Here is a 14,607-nt window from a genome sequence, read left to right on the forward strand (position 1 = left end):
CCCAATAGTTTATTTTTGCTTTTATTTCCCTTGCCTCAGGAGACATATCTAGAAAGAGGTTTCATGTCTAGAAAGAAGTGCTGCAGCCAATGTCAAGTTACTGCCTGTGTTCTTGCCTAAATTTTTATGGTTTCAGGCCTCATGTTTAGATCTTTAACCCATTTTGAATTTATTTTTGTGTATGGTGTGAGAAAGTGGTCCAGTTTCATTCTTCTGCATGTTGCTGCCCAGTATTCCCAACATAACTTGTTAAAGAGACTATTTTTTTCCCATTGGATATTCTTTCCTGCCTTGCTGAAGATTAATTGGCCATATAATTATGAGTTTATTTCTGGATTTTCATTTCTGTTCCATTGTTCTTTGTGTCTGTTTTTGTGCCAATACCATAGTCTTTTGATTACTACAGCTTTGTAATATAACTTGAAGTCTCGAATTGTGACGCCTCTAGCTTTACTTTGCTTTTTCAAGATTACTTTGGCTATTCAGGGTCTTTTGTAGTTCCATACAAATTTTACAATTGTTTGTTCTAGCTTTGTGAAAAATGCTGTTGGTATTTTGATAGGGATTGCATTAACTGTGTAGATTGTAAAGCCTGCTATTTTCCATTAAGATTAAGTAATAAGGCACCAATCTAATATTACCTGAATTCTAAATGCACATGAATCTTTCTGACTTCTAAAATAGAAGCGAGTTTTTAAAACCTGCTTACTTTTGAGACTCACTCTTTGGCTTCCATGGGCTGAACTGCCCCCAAGTTCATGGCTTCCTGCCGCATCTGGTGGCTCCTAAATAAATTGCAGTATTAACCTCAGTTTGTCACTTAACTCTGCAGACTGAAACTTTTTTTTTTAAGATTTTATTTATTTATTTGAGAGAGGGGGAGAGAGAGTACAAGCTGGAGGAGCTGCAGAGAGGGAGAATCAGGCTCCCCGCTGAGTAGGGAGCTTTACTTGGGGCTTGATTCCCAGCACTCTGGGATTATGATCTGAGCCGAAGGCAGACACTTCACCAACTGAGCCAGCCAGGTGCCTGTACTCTGTAGACTAAAACTTTTCAAAGCAGATAGTCTTGTGTGTTTCTTGACAGAACACATTCTGCAAGACTGTAATTTGTAGCTTCAGACCTACCTTAAAAATTGATGTCACCAAAGCAGTGAAAGCCACTTGCTAATTATAATTATGCCTTTTTTTTTTTTTTTTTTTACACACTGTTTGGTTTCCCAAGGCCAACAAATCAGAAGGATGTTATGTTTTCCAGTTACAGTTCCGTCTGTGGAGCTCAGAAAGCTATTGTTTATACCCCACATTTGAATGAGAAGTGCTGGCTGGGTGGTACGGTGGTGCTGTGTTTGGCTGCCCTGCTGCATGCCAGGGCCAGGATGTACCCTGGTTCTCATGCCCTTTCCTTCACTCATTCACTGGCTGACCCTGCATGCCGCCTGCCCCTCCAGCCGAGTCCAGAGAAGCTGCTCCCTTGCCTTCACAGATAGATTTGCCTACGAAAGAGCAGGGAGTAAAGGGGGAGAGAGACAGGGTTCATTTTGTTTTTGTTTAGTCAGATTTTATTTTATTATTTTATTTTATTTTTTTGTTTAGTCAGATTTTAAATCAGAAAATACTTCTCATATTCCCTCCTACGTGAAAGTCTTCACAGCTCAATTACAGTCATTTCTTGGGATCCCTGGGTGGCTCAGAGGTTTGGTGCCTGCCTTCAGCCCAGGGTGTGATTCTGGAGTCCCGGGATCAAGTCCTACATCGGGCTTCCTGCTTAGAGCCTGCTTCTCCTCTGTCTGTGTCTCTGCCCAACCCCCCTTGCCCCCCCATCTCTAATGAGTAAATAAATAAAAATCTTTAAAAAAAAAAGTCGTTTCTTTATCTTGTCAAGTATACCTTAGTAAAGTTGGGGGGGTGTTCTTAATCTAGTAGGAACTTAAGAATAAAATCATGCAGCTAAAAAAAAAAAAAAAAATCATGCAGCTACCTCAGTGTCCTCCCTGATGTAGTGATGAGATAGTACATGTTCTTGTCTTTATTCTCCAGAAAGCAGTTGTAGCCACTTCAAAAAGAACAACTTTCTTTACACTAAGCTCCAAGCACAGTCCCCTTTAATGAAAGATTATACTGAAAAATTAACTCCACATCCAAGATGATGTCAGTTTTCTGTGCTTGAATAACTTAACAGTGTTCTAGGGGTTTTTTTCTCCTGCTTTTTCATTAGCAGCCTTCTAAGCATTTCTTTCTTTGAGTTCTTTAATGTGGTGCATGTAATTTAGTAGTGGTCAAATAGGAAAGTGCGGTGTTAGCTTATGCTTGTAACAAAAAGGTAAAGAATCTGCTTCTGGGAGAGTAGTTGCACTTCCCAGCCTCCACCTCCGGGGGGCACCACACACACACACACACACACACACGCACACACACACACACACACACACACACACATGCTCCGAATATCTCTGTATAAAGGAGGCCCAGATTGCAAGTGCTAGGGTTTCTTCCTGTTGGGGATGCAGGATTTTGCAACCAACCAGTCAAATAAAGGAAGAGAGAAAAAAAAAGCAAAGCGCAGTGTTCAACCTGGGGTTTCAGTGCCACTTAGAGACTGAGCCAAGAAGCAGCAGGAAGCTGAGGGGCTGTCTTCCTGCTAGAACTATACAAGCTCACTGGGTAGAAGCCACTGAGAGAGGCTAAAAAGAACTTAGGGTTTGGGGGATCTTGTTCAGCATCCAGAGCTGACATCCCTGTGTCTTAATGTTCTTGGAAGGCACCACTAAATTTAAAATACAGGAGTACATTTGGTGCTTAAGTTGTTTTTCTTTCAAGCCCAGAAATGATACATTTATCACTAATTAAACAATAATTGCATTATGGAGTAATGAAAAAATTGCTTATAGTATAAATAATATCTGACAAAGCTTAAAAAGAAGGAATAATTTTTCCAAGTTCAAATTTGTTGAAAGAAACTTGAGTGTTTTGAAACACAATAAGTCTTAAAATATAAAAGGGATGTTTTACAGTCTTATGTTTAGCATCCTGAAAGCAGAAAAAAAGAAAAACATAAGTGTTAATAAAGGTGTTTTACACGGCAGATAAGTCAGTATCTTCAGAATCAAATTGTTTTTGAACAATAAAACATAAAACAGTTTACTATAAAACATAAAAGAGTTTACTATTGAGATAAATCTTGTGGAGAATCCCCCTTTTAAAAGGGAAGTTAAAAAAAATAAAAAAGAAAAAAATAAAAGAAAAAAAAGGGAAGTTATTTTCTGATAAATATAGTCACCCTTTAATTATACGCATAAATCACCACAGGGGCTTCTGCCGGCCCTCCCCAAGCTTTGGAGAAGTGGGCCAGACTGCTGGCTCCTCTTACACTGGAAGGCAAGCTTCTCATCAGCTGTTTCTTCTTGAACAGAATGACCATTCCTGAGTAAAATATTTAACTATCTTAAAATAGACCATGAAAGAGAATCTGTTCTAGGCTTCCTAAACTTCATCTTGTCTCTTACCTCCAATTTTCCTCTTTATTTTTTAGATAAAAATATCTATGAAGGATGATAAATTAAAAAAGCTTGAGAACTTTTCTGTTTCCTCACTGACTTTTGTCTGCGAATTACCTTGACTTCTAGTACAATTTCCCTTTCTGGTTTATATTTTCTGTCTTCTTCCCACCTCTCCTCCCCCCATACACACAAGGAATCAGAAAACGGTAGAGGAAAGATTTCTTCCATGAGAATTTTATTCTTCCATGTTCTCAGGCCTCTTTCAAGTGACAAGTGGCTTGTAATAATCCTTGACGAATTGGGATGAAAATAGATTAGGTGTCAAGGACAGAGAGTGGGCATGGATGTTATCTGTACAGTTGGCCTCTCTCTCACCTTTTGCCCACAGCACGGGCCAAGAGCACATGGCCACTGCATGTTTCTTCTGTGTTGACTTCGACTTCCCTCGTTTTGTTGAGGGCTGAGAATGGGCTGTCCTAGGCAGAGAGAAGATAAACAATACATTTCTGGGTATCTGTGGGAGATGGGAAGGGGATGCACACCCAACAGAATAATCTGGTCCATAAGAAAAGGAAGCCAGAGTCCAGAGCTCTCCATCATCATCTTCTGTTCATCCTCCAACACTCAGTGAAAGGATTGGGGGTGGTGTGAGGGCAGGGAGAAAGGGGCAAACGCGTGTTACTGATGGCCTCTTGGCGACATTGTTTCCTTAGACTTGAAATCATCTGTACATGGAAATTGTGAAGCCAGATGGAGAAAAGCAGAGTTTGAGAAGGAACAGATTTTGGTAGGATGGAGAAAAACAAACAGATGGAACCCAAGAAAGTTTTTCTCTCCCTCATTTTTACAGGAAGATAATTGCCCCTATTATAGGGCTTTAGAGCTAGGGTTCCAGGCTCTGGATTGTAGAGTAGCCTGTGGTGAGTTACTGTAGGGTCCCATTCTATAAATAAGACAGGCCACAGAGGGGTTAAATGTTTGGCTCCTCCCTCACAAGGATGCTGTAAAGATTTAGGGGGCTGAACATTTATGGCTTCCAAAGAAGCATAATTTAAGACTTTAATTCTATTTGGAGGATTCTCTTGATAAGAAAAGCAGCTTAAGTGTGCTTTTGTGATTTGATGTCACTAAGACACATGCTTGGGCTGTGAGTACTTCAGGCTTCATGAGGGGACTCACTGACCCTGAAATTATGTGCTCGGGAAGTGTAAAGAGTCTCATTTTAAAAACCATCAGTAAAGTCTGTGGGTGAGAAGAGCTGTTCACAGCTCTGGGGCAGCAAGGAAAACTGGTTTTTAAATCAAAGTCTCTGCCACTGCTGTTTCAGCAAGGTTCCCTGCCTCTTGGCACGTTATCTGTTGTAAAAGCTAAAATGGATTGTAGAAGCAGGCCGAGAGCAAAAAAAAGTCTGAAATATTTAAACAGAAGGAAATCTAAGTAGAGTCCATTGGCATGGAGAGAGCAGGCATTTCCACATGTTCTGGAGACATTTAAATCATTGGATTGAGTGGTTTTGATAAAAAAAAAACATTGCATAAAATAAAAGTATGTCCAAACTTAGTCCTCTCTTAACAAACTGAGTTAAAACATTCTTGCTTCTCCCCCTTTATTTTCATGGCAGCCTATTCTACACATTGGATTATCTTTTCATTGGCCATTTAGAAATCCCTGTAATGAGTATTGAATGATTTTCTGTTAGCATCCAATTTACATAGTGGCTCTGGATTAGTTAGATCATTTGGATCAAAAGGAATGGTTCTGTTTTACCATTTTCAATTTTGGTTTTCTATCCGTGCATTTTCGGGCTCTCGTGTGTCTGTCTGCTTGTGGTCACGTGACAGTGTTGTTCGGTCTTAAACACTTAAGGGGCATATTGTCCATCTATGAAAGTTTGAAAAAATTTTGGCAAATTTGATGAATCACTGTAAAACATAACAGTGTGCTTTTCGTTTCTTGTTTGATTTTTTCATTATGAATACATAGAAACATTTATGATATTTTCTGGGCATTTATCCAGTGACCTCTTAATAACTGTTATTATTTACCATGGGTCCGAGACACAGGGAGATTAACTGACTTGCCTGAGATCAAAGCCAAGAAATAATTTGCCTCTCTTCTGTTAAACCATGTTCCTGCCAAATTATTTCTTGAGTACATAATGAATTTACCTATGAGAATTTTTAGTTGATTTCTTTTAGATAAAAATGCATGTCAGTGAATGATTAGGGAAGATATGTTACTCTACATGAAGAGTAGCAATTTATAACTTGCAAAGCACAAATCTTTCTCTTCTAGTAATTAAAAGGAAATCTTCCCTTGCTTTTGACAATTGGCAATGTTCTTGTTTGGAGCCGGCCGTGACAGCCTGTAGTGGCAGTTTGTGAGCACTAGATGGCACACGTTTAATGTTACAACTCAACACTGGCACAGACGGGAGAGTGGAAAGGAAAATCCATGGAAATAGGCTCCATTCTTTCTTCAGCATGGTCCAGAAAACTTGAAAGGCAAAACACATCCTTTATTCTTCTTTTCTTGTTGAGGGAGGGATGAAAAAATGTTTACCAAAGCTGGTCATATCAACTGCAGTAGGACTCAAAGAAATACCCTTGTAGAGCTTAATCAACTCACAATTGGATGCTAGAAAATCTCTGTTTCAGAACACAAATAGCATTTCCATATGGCTTAACCTTATGCTTTGAGCTCTGGCTGAAAAGATAGAGAACCTGAGTCAGGCCCACTGAAGCCCCACCTACGCCACAGTAGGTCAGCTTCTGCAGATTGAAATCATCAAAACCATCACAAAAATATTCACAGAATAAATTAGATTACTTTTCTTGTTCAAGATGATGGTATCTATATTTTGTTTTCATTACCTATTTTTACATCCTAAATAATTTGGTGCTAAATTTATAGTGCACTAAGATGTGATATTATTTAGTCCAAGATGGTAGTAGTCACTACTTTTCTCAATAATAATTCTAAATCACTATGTACTCATTGCCTAATAAGAATAAATGAAAAGATAGCAAGTCTAGACCTGACGTTGAGGCTCTACTGGGCCATGGGGGGTGGTCAGACACATGGGCACATGGTGTAAAACTAGTAACATAGGCAGGCTCTGCCTTCACTACAATATGCTGGTGAAAGGTATTTTGACATTTCTTGTGATCCTTGTTGACTCTTTCTTATATTGGCCTGTGGAGAAAATGTGGAACATAAAGGAGTATAAAGGGGAAATAAAGCTTGATCATAATCTCTTTGCCCCAGGAGAACCAGCTTTTGTTCGTAATGCAAGCTTTTGCACTCATGTTGTTTTTTTTCTAACCCAAAAGAATATACCCATTTTCTAGACAACAGGAGTTCTAGACAACTTATCTCCCTGATAATAAACAGCTATATATTATCAGTGAAATGCTTCTCATATTTTACTTTCTTTTGGTTTCTTCCTTTACAGCCTGAAGCAGCCTGCCACCCTGCCATATTCAGAATTGTTGATGAAATGTTCAGGTAAATGATGTGCAATTTCTGCTAATAATCGATCTAGAAGTGCTCAGTTTCCAAACATGAATAAAAAGTTTTGTGGTAGTCTCTGTATATACCATCGGGAAGTTAGTTTCTGATTCCATCTTACTCCTTTGAGCTATTTGGTAAAACCTAAATGTCAGTTTGTATTTATAAGTCAATGCCTCGGAAATAAGATAACTTTCTTTTTTTAAGCATTTAAAATTCTAATAATATTGGTAGAAAGGCAAAATTGAATTAGATAGTAAATCATTAAATGTTCATGTAGGATTTTTCTCAGCTCAAAATAAAGCGTAGCAGTGTATTCCCTTCACCACATGAGGGCTGACCAATCTGTTTAAAGGATTTTAAAGCTAAGGGAAAACCAAGAAAAATAATGCTGTTCTCAAGAGAGCTCTTCTGAAAGGCAAAATCATCTATGTGTGTTATCCTACAACATGTTAATTTTGCAAGTGTGAATACTTCTTGTAAAGTCCATTGGATTTACAGATGATGAGAGATGAGAAACCACTGGATACCAGATTGGGTTATGGCTAGCAGTTAGTAGGAGCTTGTTACCCAGGAAGGGTCTCCAACCCCTTTCCTGAGTGCTGGTGCAGCCAGGGTACTTACCCTCCCCTATCCATCCTCCTTGCACACAGCAGTAGAGCCTCCAGGGATAGCAACACTGGGGAAAGGAATTTTTACAACAGTAAATAACCCAGCCCTTGAGTTGGTCTTGAAACATACCAACTTCAGGGTAAATAAATGAACACAAGAATAAGTTAGAATGATGTTCTTGGTTTAAAGCGAGCAAAGTTTGAGTTGATTTCTTTTGTTTCAACATAAAGTTAGTTGTATGAAAATATGCAGAAACCAATCCAGGTACCACACAGAATTCTTCCACCACTTCCCTGGGTAGATTTGACCAAGGCATTTTACCCCCTTGGGCAGCTCTTTCTCCACTTGAAAACATGAAGGGTCTGTTGATTTTGCGTGCCTGGGCATTCAATGTGCGAGTATTTCTAAAGAGCACTCAGGCCTATATGGAAGGGATATGCAATGCTTAATAATTTAAAAACCAAGAAAGGAAGCTCTGCAGATTGCTATTTTAATTAAAGTATTTAGAAAAGGAGTGACAACTTTCTCCTACTTTCACACAAGTACTGAAATCTAATGAGCTAAGATATTGCTGAACCTTATGGCACAAAAAGAATGTTTCCATTATTTCCTTTTACAATTCAGGCTCAAATGGTTGCCAGATTAATCATTAAATGTGTTGTAATCTGGCTTTGCATTGCTCAGGTATGTACTCCTGGAAACCGATGGAGCCCCAGAGGTACTAGCCGCTATTCAAGTGTTTACACAGTGCTTTGTGGAAGCTCTGGAAAAGAAAAACAAGCAGGTTTGTTATATTGCATATATTATTCATTCCCCCAAAGAAAAAAAAGGCTGTTAAGAATATCTATCTACGTAATCACAGAAAGGAGCACTTTATTTTTAGTGATTTTGGTAGACTCTTTTGCTTATGAAGAAAGCTTCCAAATGAATGCTGTAGCAAAGGTAAAACTATTTTAATTGAAAATAAATCAGGATAGTTCCTATCTGCCCTGTGCCCTGGTACCCAGAAGCATTTTTCTGCTGTTGTGTAAGAGGACTGTCATGCTGGCATGTGCCCCCCCGGAGGATGCATTTTCTGGGCCCTGTATTGTATGCTGTCTGCCAGGGAGGACTCTGCCCTGCCTGGGCATCGTGGAATCTATATGGCATATGCTAAGAAGCAAATGCCACACATTAGAAAGCAATTCTGGACATTCTTAATTACTAGAGTTTCCCTGCCTAGCTAGGAGATACCCAAATATGTATTGGTTTCCAGGAAAGAAAGGATCTACTGAGAGTGACAAGAGATTTGAATCATTGTAGAGAAGCAGCTAGGAATGTCAGTGTCAGACACAATCAGTGAACAAGAAGCTAGTTATGGGGGCTATAGGAAGACTTGTACTGAGGGGCCCCATCAGCAGAGGCTAGACAATGGCTGCCAAGGGCTGAGGACCAATTAGAGGGACCTTGTGAAACAGGAAGCATTCCTACCAGAGCTTTCACTTTTGGGCATTTTAACTGACCTATTCTGTGTGTGGTGCTTTGCCTGTTCACATCCCTGGGTCCATTGCAACTTCCCAGGAGGTAGGCCATGGTCCCTTATGGTGCTTTCCACAGCCTGTCATAAGAGAGCATTGCTGTGATGCTTAGCTCTGCTACAGTCCCTTATACCCCTACACCAGAGAAATCTCTCACGTTTTAGCAGATGTTTCCACTTTTTAAGGCAATCATAAATATTTATAATGTATTTTCTCCCATCCTTTTTCCTTAGGGAGGTTAACTAGACTGTAGCAAACCATGTTTCAATGGTACCCAGCCTGGAATTCATAAGGAGAGCTCTGCTGAAAGGCATTGGTTGGCCCTCACACCTATTTTGAGGCATAACCTATAAATATCTTTTATCCTTCCTTGTGCATTATTTGTATTCCCAGTTAGGGACCAACCTCTGGAAAACCTGCCCCTTTAACTCCTAAAAACACCTAGGCTGGGGCAGAAGACACTGGTTAAAGCATTAGTATAAGTGTGTTTTTCTCATCGGTCTTGGTCCTGGCTGTTAGCCTTGGGCACTGTATATTTGGACTGGAGGTATGGTTGCTTTTAATTAATTTGTTTATTCTTATTTTCTTTTTTTTTTTTTTTTTTTAATTTTTTTATTGGTGTTCAATTTACTAACATACAGAATAACACCCAGTGCCCGTCACCCATTCACTCCCACTATTCTTATTTTCTTTATTGAGGTGTAATTAACAAATAACTAGTGTCAGGTGTACAATATAATGATTCGATATTTGTATATATTATGAAATAAGTCTAGTTAACGTGTGTTACCATAGTTATAAAATTTTTTTTTCTTGTAGTAAGGACTATTAAGATCTACTCTATTAGCAGATTTCAAACATGCAATTCAGTATTACTTACTGTAGTCACCGTGGTGTACATTACATCCCTGAAACTCATTTTATAACTGCAAGTTTTTACCTTTAGATCCCCATCACTTACTTGGCCCACACCCCAGCCTGCCTCTGGCATCCACCAATCTATTCTCTGTATCTCTGAGCTCAAGTGGTGTTTTGCTTTGTTTTATTTTTTGATTCCACATATAAGTGAGATCATATGGAATTTATCTTTCTTTGACTTATTTCACTTAGTATAATGCCCTCAAGTTCCATCCATTGTTCCATGCACCTTGCCATTCTTGCAAATAGCAAGATAGCACTTTTTTTTAACAGCTGAATAATAGTACATTGTATATACATAGACAATATTTTCTTTATCCATGCATCCATCAGTGGACACTTGGGTTGTTTTCATGTCATTGCTGCTGGTAAATAATGCTACAGTGAACATAGGGGATGCAGTTAACTATCTTTTTGAGTTAGTGTTTTCATTTTGGCAAATACCCAGTAGTGAAATTCCTAGATCACATGGTATTTCTATTTTTAATTTTTCGAGGAACCTCCATACTGTTTTCCACAGTGGCTGCACTAATTTACATTCCCACCAACACTGCACTAGAGTTCCTTTTTCTCCACATCCTGACCAACACTTGTTATTCCTTGTCTTTTTGATAATAGCTATTCCAAAAGGTGTGAAGTGATACTTCATTGTGGTTTGATCTGCATTTCCCTGATGATTAAGTGACGTTGTACACCTTTTCGTGTACCTGTTGCCATCTGTATATCTTCTTTAGAAAAATGTCTATTCATAAGTTCTGCCCATTTTTGAATCGGATTTTTTTTTTTTTTTTTTTTTTTTTTTTTGCTATTGAATTGTATGAATTCTTTTTTTTTTTTTTTTCAAGACTATTTATTTGTGGACAGCCCAGGTGGCTTAGTGGTTCAGCGCTGCCCTCAGCCAAGGGCAGGATCCTAGAGACCCCGGATCGTGTCCCACGTTGGGCTCCCTGTGTGGAGCCTGCTTCTCCCTCTCCCTGTGTTTCTGTCTCTCTCTATGTGTCTCTCATGAATAAATAAATAAAATCTAAAAAAAAAAAAGACTTTATTTATTTGAGAGAGAGAGTGAGCAAGAGAGAAAAGGAACAGAGGGACGGGCAGAGTGAGAGGGAGACTACGCACTCTGCAGGGACCCCAATGTGGGGCTCCATCAATCACAGGAATCCAGGATCATGACCTGAGCCAAAGGCAGATGTTTAACAACTGAGCCACCCAGGAGCCCCAGAATTGTATGAATTCTTTATATATTTTGGATATTAACCCCTGTCAGATACATGATTTACAAATATATTCTCCTATTCAGTAAGTTGCCTTCTCATTCTGTTGATGGTTTCCTTTGCTCTACAGAAGCTTATTAGTTTGATGTAGTTCACTTACTTAGTTTCACTTTGTTCTCTTTGCTTTTGGAGTCAGATACAAAAATTATCACCAAGACCATAGTTGAGGAACTTACCTGTGTTTTCTTCCAGGAGTTTAATAGTTTCAGGTCTTAATGTTCCAGTCTCTAATCTTGAGTTTATTTTTTGCATATGTTGTTAAGATAGTGGTCCAGTTTCATTCTTTTACATGTGGCCATCCAGTTTTCCCAGTACCTCTAATTGAAGAGACTGTCCTTTTCTCTTTGTATATTCTTGGCTCCTTGGTCATATATGTGTGGATTTATTTCTGGGTTCTCCGTTCTGTTCTGTTGATCTGTGGGTCTGTTTTTATCCCAATGCTGTACTGTTTTGATTACTATAGGTTTGTAATGAAGTTTGAAATCAGAGAGTATGCTGACTCTAGCTTTGTTCTTCTTAAGATTGCTTTTGCGATTCAGGGTCTTTTGTGGTACCATACAAATTTTAAGATTGTTCATTCTATTTTCTTTTCTTTTCTTTTCTTTTCTTTTCTTTTCTTTTCTTTTCTTTTCTTTTCTTTTCCTTTTCCTTTTCCTTTTCCTTTTCCTTTTCCTTTTCTTTTCCTTTCCTTTCCTTTCCTTTTCTTTTCTTTTCTTTTTTCTTTTCTTTTCTTTTTTTTAAATTTCTGATGCTTTTCATTTAGAATGGTACCCTTCTCAGGCTACATGGATCTGGTGGCATGGAGGGGCACACACTGAGTCCCAGTGGGAAGCAGAGGAGGGATCCACAAAAGAATGAAGAATTCATTACCCTGACTTTGGGCTCAGAATAAGAAGGTGATAACCTCATCTTTGCACAGGCCTGCATATGCATATATTATGTCATTTTTCTTCGTAGGGCTGTTCCTGATTGCCTGCCCTTTTTTTATATATAAATTTATTTTTTATTGGTGTTCAATTTGCCAACATATAGAATAACACCCAGTGCTCATCCCATCAAGTGCCCCCCTCAGTGCCCATCACCCAGTCACCCCCACCCCCTGCCCACCTCCCCCTCCACCACCACTAGATCGTTTCCCAGAGTTAGGAATCTCTCATGTTCTGTCTCCCTTTCTGATATTTCCCACTCATTTTTTTCTCCTTTCCCCTTTATTCCCTTTCACTATTTTTTATATTCCCCAAATGAATGAGAACATATAATGTTTGTCCTTCTCCGATTGACTTATTTCACTCAGCATAATACTCTCCAGTTCCATCCACGTCGAAGCAAATGGTGGGTATTTGTCATTTCTAATGGCTGAGTAATATTCCATTGTATACATAAACCACATCTTCTTTATCCATTCATCTTTTGATGCACACCGAGGCTCCTTCCACTGTTTGGCTATTGTGGACATCGCTGCTAGAAACATCGGGGTGCAGGTATCCCGGCGTTTCATTGCATCTGTATCTTTGGGGTAAATCCCCAGCAGTGCAATTGCTGGGTCATAGGGCAGATCTATTTTTAACTCTTTGAGGAACCTCCACACAGTTTTCCAGAGTGGCTGCACCCTTTCACATTCCCACCAACAGTGCAGGAGGGTTCCCCTTTCTCCACATCCTCTCCAACATTTGTGGTTTCCTGCTTTGTTAATTTTCCCCATTCTCACTGGTGTGAGGTGGTATCTCATGGTGGTTTTGATTTGTATTTCCCTGATGGCAAGTGATGCGGAGCATTTTCTCATGTGCTTGTTGGGCATGTTTATGTCTTCCTCTGTGAGATTTCTGTTCGTGTCTTTTGCCCATTTCATGATTGGATTGTTTGTTTCTTTGCTGTTGAATTTAATAAGTTCTTTATAGATCTTGGATACTAGCCCTTTATCTGGTATGTCATTTGCAAATATCTTCTCCCATTCTGTAGGTTGTCTTTGAGTTTTGTTGGTGGTATCTTTTGCCGTGCAAAAGCTTCTTATTTTGATGAAGTCCCAATAGTTCATTTTTGCTTTTGTTTCTCTTGCCTTCATGGATGTATCTTGCAAGAAGTTACTGTGGCCAAGTTCATGAAGGGTGTTGCCTGTGTTCTCCTTTAGGATTTTGATGGAATCTTGTCTCACATTTAGATCTTTCATCCATTTTGAGTTTATCTTTGTGTATGGTGCAAGGGAGTGGTCTAGTTTCATTCTTCTGCATGTGGATGTCCAATTTTCCCAGCACCATTTATTGAAGAGACTGTCTTTTTTCCAGTGGATAGTCTTTCCTCCTTTGTCGAATATTAGTTGACCATAAAGTTGAGGGTCCACTTCTGGGTTCTCTATTCTGTTCCATTGATCTATGTGTCTGTTTTTGTGCCAGTACCACACTGTCTTGATGACCACAGCTTTGTAGTACAACCTGAAATCTGGCATTGTGATGCCCCCAGATATGGTTTTCTTTTTTAAAATTCCCCTGGCTGTTCGGGATCTTTTCTGATTCCACACAAATCTGAAAATAATTTGTTCCAACTTTCTGAAGAAAGTCCATGGTATTTTGATAGGGATTGCATTAAACGTGTAAATTGCCCTGGGTAACATTGACATTTTCACAATATTAATTCTTCCAATCCATGATCATGGAATATTTTTCCATCTCTTTGTGTCTTCCTCAATTTCTTTCAGAAGTGTTCTGTAGTTTTTAGGGTATAGATCCTTGACCTCTTTGGTTAGGTTTATTCCTAGGTATCTTATGCTTTTGGGTGCAATTGTAAATGGGATTGACTCCTTAATTTCTCTTTCTTCAGTCTCATTGTTAGTGTATAGAAATGCCACTGATTTCTGGGCGTTGATTTTGTATCCTGCCACACTGCCAAATTGCTGTATGAGTTCTAGCAATCTTGGGGTGGAGTCTTTTGGGTTTTCTATGTAGAGTATCATGTGCCTGCCTTTTTAATTGACAGCCATTTCTCATCATTGATGTCCTGCCTTCTTGAGTGCCCATTATAGATTAATCATAACTCTTAATGCATAATACCCCGTGTCCTGTGTGATTCATGCATGTGATAATTAGATCCATGATCTTTCCTTTCTGTGTTTTATTCACTCGTGCATGCATTTATTCTTAATGAAACGAGTATCTACGTATCTGATATCCAAACGAGACCTGGATGAGTAGCAGTAACTTACATGTATACATATAGCCCATCTCTGTCTTACAGCCCTGCCTTTCTTCCCTCTGTAGCCACTGTTTTGAAGTTATGTTTATCA

General features: G+C 39.0%; 1 protein-coding gene and 1 long non-coding RNA gene across 11 annotated transcripts in view; one reads left to right on the top strand and one right to left on the bottom strand.

Moving 5' to 3' along the window:
• FANCC (FA complementation group C) overlaps positions 1 to 14,607 on the top strand; it is a 290,345-nt gene that overhangs the window by 238,560 nt on the left and 37,178 nt on the right. For all 10 annotated transcript variants that reach the window (XM_077904513.1, XM_077904471.1, XM_077904481.1 and 7 more), the window contains 2 exons: positions 6,954 to 7,006; positions 8,306 to 8,405. In XM_077904513.1, the coding sequence (XP_077760639.1) occupies positions 6,954 to 7,006; positions 8,306 to 8,405 (153 nt within the window). The remainder of the gene's footprint in view (positions 1 to 6,953; positions 7,007 to 8,305; positions 8,406 to 14,607) is intronic.
• On the bottom strand, positions 883 to 7,728 carry LOC144317733 (uncharacterized). The gene is made up of 3 exons (XR_013383724.1): positions 7,634 to 7,728; positions 3,875 to 3,975; positions 883 to 1,495 (listed from the first exon to the last, which is right to left on the bottom strand). It is a non-coding gene; the product is annotated as an uncharacterized LOC144317733 (long non-coding RNA).

Source organism: Canis aureus, chromosome 1, assembly GCF_053574225.1.
Source record: "Canis aureus isolate CA01 chromosome 1, VMU_Caureus_v.1.0, whole genome shotgun sequence".
In the NCBI taxonomy this organism is placed as follows: domain Eukaryota; kingdom Metazoa; phylum Chordata; class Mammalia; order Carnivora; family Canidae; genus Canis; species Canis aureus.